At 39.5% G+C, this 8,772-nt stretch overlaps 1 protein-coding gene across 2 annotated transcripts in view; it reads right to left on the bottom strand.

The window, feature by feature from the left end:
• Window positions 1-717: 717 nt before the first annotated feature.
• TUBGCP5 (tubulin gamma complex associated protein 5) overlaps window positions 718-8,772 on the bottom strand; it is a 47,340-nt gene continuing 39,285 nt past the window's right edge. The window contains exons 21-23 of one of the 2 annotated variants that reach the window (XM_034757906.1): window positions 4,488-4,576; window positions 3,042-3,142; window positions 718-1,605 (exon numbers count right to left, since the gene is read on the bottom strand). In XM_034757906.1, the coding sequence (XP_034613797.1) occupies window positions 1,559-1,605; window positions 3,042-3,142; window positions 4,488-4,576 (237 nt within the window). In that variant the 3' untranslated portion in view covers window positions 718-1,558. The remainder of the gene's footprint in view (window positions 1,606-3,041; window positions 3,143-4,487; window positions 4,577-8,772) is intronic. The other variant, XM_034757905.1, reaches the window with a different exon arrangement.

Genomic DNA, 8,772 nt, shown 5'->3' with positions numbered 1-8,772 from the left:
TTGTTCAGCCACTTAGTTAAATGAAATACTGAAAGCAGGTTGAGAGAAAAGAAAGTTGGGTGGAGCTAGGAGTAACCAATGTATATAAAAAACCACCACCAATCTTATCAGTCAAGTTTTTAAAGTACAGAAAGCAAAGTATACAACTACTTGGTATATGGCCAAACATCATATGAATATACCTGAACCAGTCCAAGCAACTCCTGGACCTCAGCGCCCAAGTACAGCATGCTAAGGCTAGTGCTGTTAAACTGGACAAGCAGCAAGTATTTATAGATACAGTATATCAAATATAGGTACACTATAGAGCATGGTATATCATGATGGGAAGAGACCAAGGTGGAATGAAGGTACAAATTACCTCTGACAATTTACCTTAGACAACATCCCAAAATAAGCTACAAACTGACATGGAACATACTAGAGGACACCAGCAGTTTGCCTGTGTATGACACACCAGTGTTGTCAGCTTTCTCGTGATTTGGTATTGCTCTTAAAGCCCCTGCTCTTGGAGTCATGTGATTACATTAAAATCTCAGCTTTTGTTTAAAAAAAATACTGAGTTTCCTCTGCAACCATGGGGGTTAGAAAGCTTAGAAATATTAAGCCTAAAGGCTTAGGGTTGGCAGACCGTTGACCTGAGCTCAGACAGCCAAAAAACTTACAAAGTTTGTGACTGTATTTCAGCAGAAGTACAGATGAAAAGTAGCATTTCAGTCAATCTCTACAGGCTCTTTTTATTATTTATTTAAAACAGGTGATAGGACAAGGCTGCTAGTCCCAGGATTAGAGATTGTTTCTTTGCAGGTGGTAAGAAGGAATTGAGTGGCAGTTGAATACACTCCATCTTTTCTGCCCTCGAGAGGGGGTAACACAAGGATATGCAGGGCACATGTGTGATCCCAAAGAACACAGCTGGTTAAAAGATTCTGATTTGTTGTGCATGCGGCACATGCACACCAAGAGTGAGATCCACATTTACAGACACTTGAAGAACTACCAGTATTAGAGGCTGGGTTGCAAGAGACTAGGAAGCTAGAGAAGGGGCAGATCAGGGAAGGGTAAGGAGCTGAGAACACGTATTCTTGTACTCTGCATTTTCACAGTTATAGTATATTCTACATATGTGCTTTTGATCCTAGTTAAAAATGGCAAGTATTTAACATTTCTTGCAAAACTAATGGAAACTATTTTAAAGACTTAATCAGCAAATACTCTATTTAACAAAATAGTGAGTAATTCCTTCTTCACAAGAAGAAACATTTCATGTATTTTCAAATCAGCTACTTTTACAAGACAGTATGAATCTGATGTTATAGCATACTAACATGCAGGAAAAAAATACAGCCACAACCAATACTCATTAAATACTGTACATCACCATTTACAGTTTCAAACATTTTACAGTTTCAAACAGTTAATGAAAGGAAATGATATCAACTGCCATTTATCTACATATACATGGATTTCAGTATAAAATGCTCATTTTGAATAAATAATGTTGCAGATGAATGCTGCAGTTCAGTTCTTGAGTAGTTCAATGCACTCTGGTCTTTTGTTAACTTTGTTCCATGCCAGCCATGAGTGACACAGCTAAAGATTCCACTGTGAATCAAAACAGATAAAAAATTTAAACATTTTAAATATTCTTGGTTACATCACTCTGCAAAGGTTTACTGAAATTGTCAGTTTTATAGCTTACCAGGCAGATGAGATATCTTTTATTATTCAAATTACAAATAACAATATCTGAGGGTTTAAGTCCCTGCATCAAGCATTTTCAATTTTATCAATTTAATTACCTGAAATATCTGAAATAATGAGGGGCCAATTGAGGAGAGTTAATTTCTTTTCAGCTGTTGGTGTGGAACCTTATCCTTAGCAAAAGGTGCAAAACTGAATAAATGTATCTTTATCCTTTGTAAATAAACAGTATTAATACATCTATACTGAAAATAACTCCACCAGCCAAAAGATCCAAGAATATAGGAAAAAATCTGCTTTCATTTACATCAGTGCAAATACAGAGTAAATTCTCTTGAAACAGTAGACCTAATCTATGTTCTGCTCTGCTCTCATATTTATACTTTTGAAATTACAACCATGACCACCTTTTGTATGCTCTGTCACTTTGAGAAGACAGTATCATTTAAGATAAACAAATTGGTGTTATTCTTGCACCACTACCCACATCATCACATGTTTATTCATCCAAAGAAGCACCTGTTACTTAGGCAAATATTTTATTACTAACTTTAGAAATATTTAGTGGGTGCAACGTTTACACTGAAAAAGTATGAGTATGACTCCTAACGTATGTAACCATTAAAATGTAAATTACTCAGGCAGGCACTGCTTTCATTTGCCAGTTAAGCACCATACAGGACTATAATGCTGCATAAAACAAACCACTACTAAAACCATTGAATTGTTAAAATAGAGCATGGCATTTTATGTCATCCATTTTAGGTTGTCCATTCTGATGTCATAAAACAATAAATGTAGCAATTCTGCTTGGCCTATACCAGGCAATACAACATCTGAATCAAAGAAAAGAATATGTTTAACAGTGATTAGCTCTGACTGCAAACCATTTTTTCGTCACGAATTCAATACCAGCCATTTTAAGTGATGTGTAGTCAAATAACTGATCACCAAATACTTTAAGTGGCATGTGAATTCCTTTGGTGAAGTTAGGATTTATGATATATGCCAACATTATTTGCATGTCTCTCCTCAGGGCATTAGGCAAAATGAAGGAAGTTTTGCTAGTCATAAACGAAGGGAGGCACAAATGCTCTAAAATGTTTGTTAAATTGTTTTATTAAAAGAAAATAGAAAATGCTTTGCCAATCCCTCTCTATGGACACACACCTTAAGCTTGTTCTTACACAGGATAAAATTCAATTTAAAACATATTAAACATCAAAACAGCCTCACTCCTACAAACCCAGAAACGCCTACTTGCCGAAAGAAGTTTATAAATTAAAAGTGTCAATATAGGAAAAGCCTATTGTTTTAAAATTATTCTGTATACTCACAATGAGGAAAAGAGCCTCTACAGACTGCTTTGTTTATAACTGTTACAAGAAACATGTGACAATTTTTAAAATCTGATTCCATCTTCTCTATGGATTCCATCCTAAGAAAGAAGTGCAGTTTAATTTAAACAAATATAAAGTGGATAAATAACTACATAGACAGTTCTATATAAGAGGACATATCCTTTCTTTCTAATAATGAATTAAAAACAAGGCAGAGATCATCTTTCAGTTGTTTGTGTATAGAGTGCCTAGCACAACAGGGCCCCAATCCTTGACAGGGGTTTCTAAGCATTATCATAACACAAATAATGGTGAGCTAACTCCACCCTCTGGTCTGCATCTACCAACTATCAGGAAGAGCTACTGATCCTGTCTAGGAAACCTCTCTTACGTGACGTGCTCTAAAGCTCCATACTGCTTCAAAGCCTAGAGCTAGGGAGCTACCTGATGACTTGCTCCTCTTTTTCCCTGACATTGGAGATGGGTTCCACAGGCAAAATCAGAAACACTTGCCCAGGAGATGGATGCCTAGAGCAGGATAACTGACTCATATACACATCAGCACCAAAAACAGTCTTGAAAGTTAGGGGGTGGATTGGGACTTCAATAGGAACAGTTAGGCCAGCAATGAGCACTCCGGAAAATCCTGCCTCAGAGAAATTTCTCATTTTGTGCCTAAGAATACACAGGAGGTATAAAGGAAAAACAATAGAATACAATAATTTTAGGTTATCCTCATGTAACGCAAGTACCCTGCTTAGAAGTTTATCGGACTTAATATTTTTGATACAATGTGAGTCCTGAACTTTCTGGGTGAAACCCTGGCTCCACTGAACTCAAAGGCAGAACTTGCATTGACTTTAACAGAACCAGGATTTCACCTTCTGAGACATAAGGCAAGGTTACTATCACTAGCAGTCTACATCAAAAAGGAAGATTTACCGAGGAGAAAATAACAAAGGAAGTTTAACTTTTCCTCTCTTTTCCTGCCTTTTTACCAGACCAGAATGAGTCCTTATTGGTTAAACCTACAGTTCTCATAAACCAAGTAAATGAATGTTAGCTTAAAATCACAAGCACTGGAAACTAAATCTCAGAAAAAAAATGTAAGTGAAAGCATGACCACTGAGTCTTTCATTTTATTAGTTTATAAGGACACATGATGAGAAATAAAAAAGTACTCCCATTTCTTGGTAACCCACTACAGTCTTACAATTTTTTTTTAAATGTATTGGCCACCTTTTTCACTGAGAAACACATTCTGATTATACAACCAACAGGTGCCTGCAGCTGATAAGCTTCAACTCAATTGAATTTATCTTCGTTAACAAAAGGTCACATTAGTCTCCTATTAAACATGCAAAGCAAAAAGATATATGCCTCAAATACAACACTGGAGCTGTGAAATGATCACATTATAAAACATTATGACATATTACTTACCTCCAAGCTCCCAAACCAGCTTGCCAACGATCTGCAAACATCAGCACTAAATTCAGCACTTTCATTATAGCTTCTTTCACAAAACTAACCTAAGATGATAATGGGAAAAAAATATAAGTAGTCTAGTCAGGAATGTATTTTTAAATTCAATAAGTACTTTGGCAGGCAACACTCGATGACGTTTAAATTAAAGTTTCAATTAAAAAAACCTTCAGGATACACTCTAATTCTTCCAGCTACAATATGTGCTTTGTTTACTGGATTAACTGTTCAATTAATTCTGTGGTTGGCTATTTTGACAATACCTAATGTATCTAGTATTTGGGACAAAGTACTACAGTGCTACCCCATATACCAAGTGTATAACCTCTGAAGTTTCAAAGTTTCACACAAATTTTGACATTTAAAACATCACACAAATTGCAGATGATGAAATATTTCTTGTCCCTATTTATATTTTGTATACATCAGTACATCACCCTAGTTGCTTTCCCACCACTGTAGGAACTTTTAATTCAGGTTAATGTAGAGAGATTATACAATCTGGTATATTTTATCACTGCATTTAAACCTGAAATTACTATTTAAAATACACTACTGATATTAGCTAAAGCTATTGCAAACAGGTACAGCACAGGCTGCCTCTACAACAGGGTTTTCAACCTTTTTTTCATTTGTGGACCCCTAAAAAATTTCAGACGAAGGTGTGGACCCCTTTGGAAATCTTAGACATAGTATGCAGAGCCCTAGGGGGTTGAAGTTGAAAATCACTGCTCTAAAATACAATTCAACAACATGACAGAGCTCTAGAATGGGTGGCACCTTCCTTTATCCACCCCCTCCCCACACTTCATGCTATCCCAGTAGAAATAAACTTAAATATATTTTTAGACACATTTCAAACAGCTTGTTTGAATCCTCTAAAATTTGGACAAAAACAAAAAACAAAAAAACCCCAAACCAATAAATGGTTAAGTAACTGTGGGTCTTTGAGATGGATCTCCCTATGGGTGCTCCACTCTAAGTGTACTTGCATCCTCTGCGCCTTTGATTGGAGATTTCTCATAACAGTGTCTGTTCAGCCTGTGCATGCGTGTTGCTTCCTGCTGTTATATATCAGCACGCAGGTAAACCACCCTTAGTTTCTTCTCTACTGTGTAGCAGAGACCTCGAAAGCAGAGGGGAAGGACAGCAGGTAGTGGAGAAACCATAGGGAACCACATCTTGAAGAATTACAGTTACTGCACACAGTGAGTGACCATGTCTTCTTCTAGTAGTGTCCCTCTGGGTGCTCCACTGTAGGTGACTACTGAGCAGTTCCCTTTAAGGAGGAAGGGCCTTCAGAGCTGAGTCCAGTATTGAAGAAAGTGTAGCTGAGCCACACACAGCATCAGAAGCCAAGTCATGAGTTATTGCACAGCACTTCACAAAGGTACGTACAGAGGTCCAAGTTGCAGCTCTACTTATTTCACTGATGGAAACATTTTTGCAAAAGGCCGTAGAAGTGGAAACTGATCTTGTAGAGTGAGTTCATATGCCTGAGTGTGCTTGAAGATTACAAGATTGGTAGCAACGGCTAATGCAATCAGATATCCACTTGGGAAGTCTTTTTTTAGAGACTGCCGACCCTTTTGATGTATATGCAATCGAGACAAATAATTTGGGAGTCTTTGAACGGTTTAGTGCTGTCAAGATAGAAGGCCAGGGCTCTCCTGACATCAAGTGTGTGTAACAACACCTCCTTTTTGTCTAGGTGAGGTTTAGGGTGGAAGATTGGGAGATGAATGGGTTAGTTAATATGGAACTCGGAAGATATTATTGGTAAAAACTTGGGGTGTGGTTGTAATGTTAACTTGTCTTTGAAAAGTTACATGAAAGGGGCGTATGCCATAAGGGCCCCTATATTCCTAACTCTTCATGCTGATGTGAGAGCTACCAGAAATGGTGTTTTCAATCAAGAAATGGAGGAGTGAGCAGGTAGTCATTGGTTCAAACAGAGAATCCTGTAAGACATTTAAGAACCAGATTTAGGTCCCAAACCAGAGTAGAATGTTTGACTGGTGGAAATAGATTTCCGAGACCCTTCAGGATCCTCCTAGTCACTGGCTGGGTGAATACAGAATAATATGCTATTGAAGGAATGGAAAGAAATGATTACTTATGACAACTGTGTTCTCTGAGATATGCTGCAGACATGTATTCCACCTAGGTGTGTACACACGCAGCACACCAGAGCCAGAGAATTTTGCTTAGCCGTACCCATAGAGGGGTGGCAGTCGCACCTAATGACCAGCCCCATCTCTGGCAACATGAAGCAGAGTCTCCCTGACCCCTCCTCAGTTCCTTTACACAGAGACTAGACTCCAATGCAGCGGATGGAGGGTGGGTCCTGGAATACCCATCTGCATCTCATCTCAAAGAACCACAGTTGAAGAAGAAGAAATGGTTACTCACTGTAAGTAAATGCAGCCATGTATTCCACTTATATGACTCACAAGCAGTACCCACCCCAGGAGGTGGGGCTCAGAGTCTACCTAAACAAGGATTGCAGGACCACCTACCAAAACTTGCATCCGCCCTAGAAGCTGGGGTTACTACATAATGGTTCATAAATATATGTACGGACGACCACGTAGCAGCCCTGCAAATCTTCAATATCGAGATGTCACTGAGGAAGGCTACTGACATTGCTTGCACAGAATGAGCTCACACCTGATGAGGAGGCATAGACTAACTTATTTCATATGCAGTCTTGATACAGGATGTCATTCATTTAGAAATCATCTGTGAAGAGACTACTTTCCCCTTTATGTGAATTGCATATGACATGAACAGGCGAGGTGAAGTACAAAACAGTTTAGTCCTGTCCAGACAGAAGGCTAGACATTGCCTGACATCTAATGGATGGAGATGCTGCTCCTCCGGAGATGAATGCAGCTTAGGAAAGAACACAGATAAATATACCACCTGGTTCAAACAGAACCGAGAAACCACTTTAGACAAAAATTTGGTGTACGATTGTAAATTCATTTTGTCCTTGGAGAATTGTATATAAAGGAGACTCTGCCATTAGAGCATGCAACTCTCATTCTCTTCTTGCAGATGTTATCTGCTACGAGGAATGCAGTTCTCTGACACAAAAGTGGAAAGGTACAAGATGCCAGTGGTTTGAATGGAGGCCCCATTAAAATTGCTAGGACCATGGTAAGGTCCCAAAGAGGAACCAGCTCTTGGACCAGTGGATAGAGATGAAGAAGCCCTTTTAAGAATGTTGCTACCACAGTATTGGAGAAGACTGATCTTCCCTTCGGGGGATGAAATGCCGATATCACTGCCAGATGCACTTAGCTCATTGAGAGTGTAATTCCCAACAACTAAAGGTGCAGCAAGTACTCCAAGAGGTCCTGGAAGGAAGCCAGTGTTGGTTGAATTCCATGGGCCAACCACTATACCAAAAACCGCTTCCATTTTGCTGAATAGGCCATTCTGCTAGAGGGTTTTCTACTGCTGACAAGGACCTGTGGAACAGCTGCTGAATACTGCTCTTCCTCCTCATTTAGCCAAGCAGCAGCCATGCCATGAGATGCAGGGAACTGTGTGGGGGATGCAAGGTGTGTCCGTGATTCTCTGCGAGTAGGTCGCGATGAAGAAGAAAGAGGTATGGGAGGCTGAATTGATAATGTGAGAAGGTTGGAGAATCAGCATTGCCTTGGCCACAATGCGGCAATGAGAATAATCTGTGGGATGGTCAGGATTGGGGCGGCGGAAGTGTACAGGAGACCAGACTACTAGCTGAGATGGAAACTATTGGATAGGGATCCTGGACTGAGGATTCCACAACAGCAGAACAGATTGACATTTCCTGTTGTCCCTAATGGCAAACAGGTCCATCATTGGAATGCCCCAAACTCCAAAGATGACCCAGAGGACATTTGTTTTCAAAGACCGCTCAGGGGAAAATTCCTGCTGAGAATAGTCTGAGAGATGATTCTAGATTCTGGGCAAGTGGTTGGCTATCAAAGTGATACTCTCCTCAATGCAAAACTGCCACAACCTGATTGCCTCTTGGCAGAGCACCCTGGAGTGTTCTCCCCCTTGCCTGTTCATATAATACATTGTGGTGATATTGTCGGTAAATATGTGAACCACTGAGCCCCTGATATGGTCCAGAAAAGCGTGATATACATTGAAGATGGCCCAAACCTCCAGCACTTTGATATGCAGTGAAGACTGCAGCTCTGCTCACAGACCTTGAACTTTCAGCAACTCCAGATGGGCTCACCAG

This window comes from Trachemys scripta, chromosome 1 (genome assembly GCF_013100865.1).
Source record: "Trachemys scripta elegans isolate TJP31775 chromosome 1, CAS_Tse_1.0, whole genome shotgun sequence".
In the NCBI taxonomy this organism is placed as follows: Eukaryota; Metazoa; Chordata; order Testudines; family Emydidae; genus Trachemys; species Trachemys scripta.
This window is presented reverse-complemented; position numbering and strand designations above follow the sequence as displayed.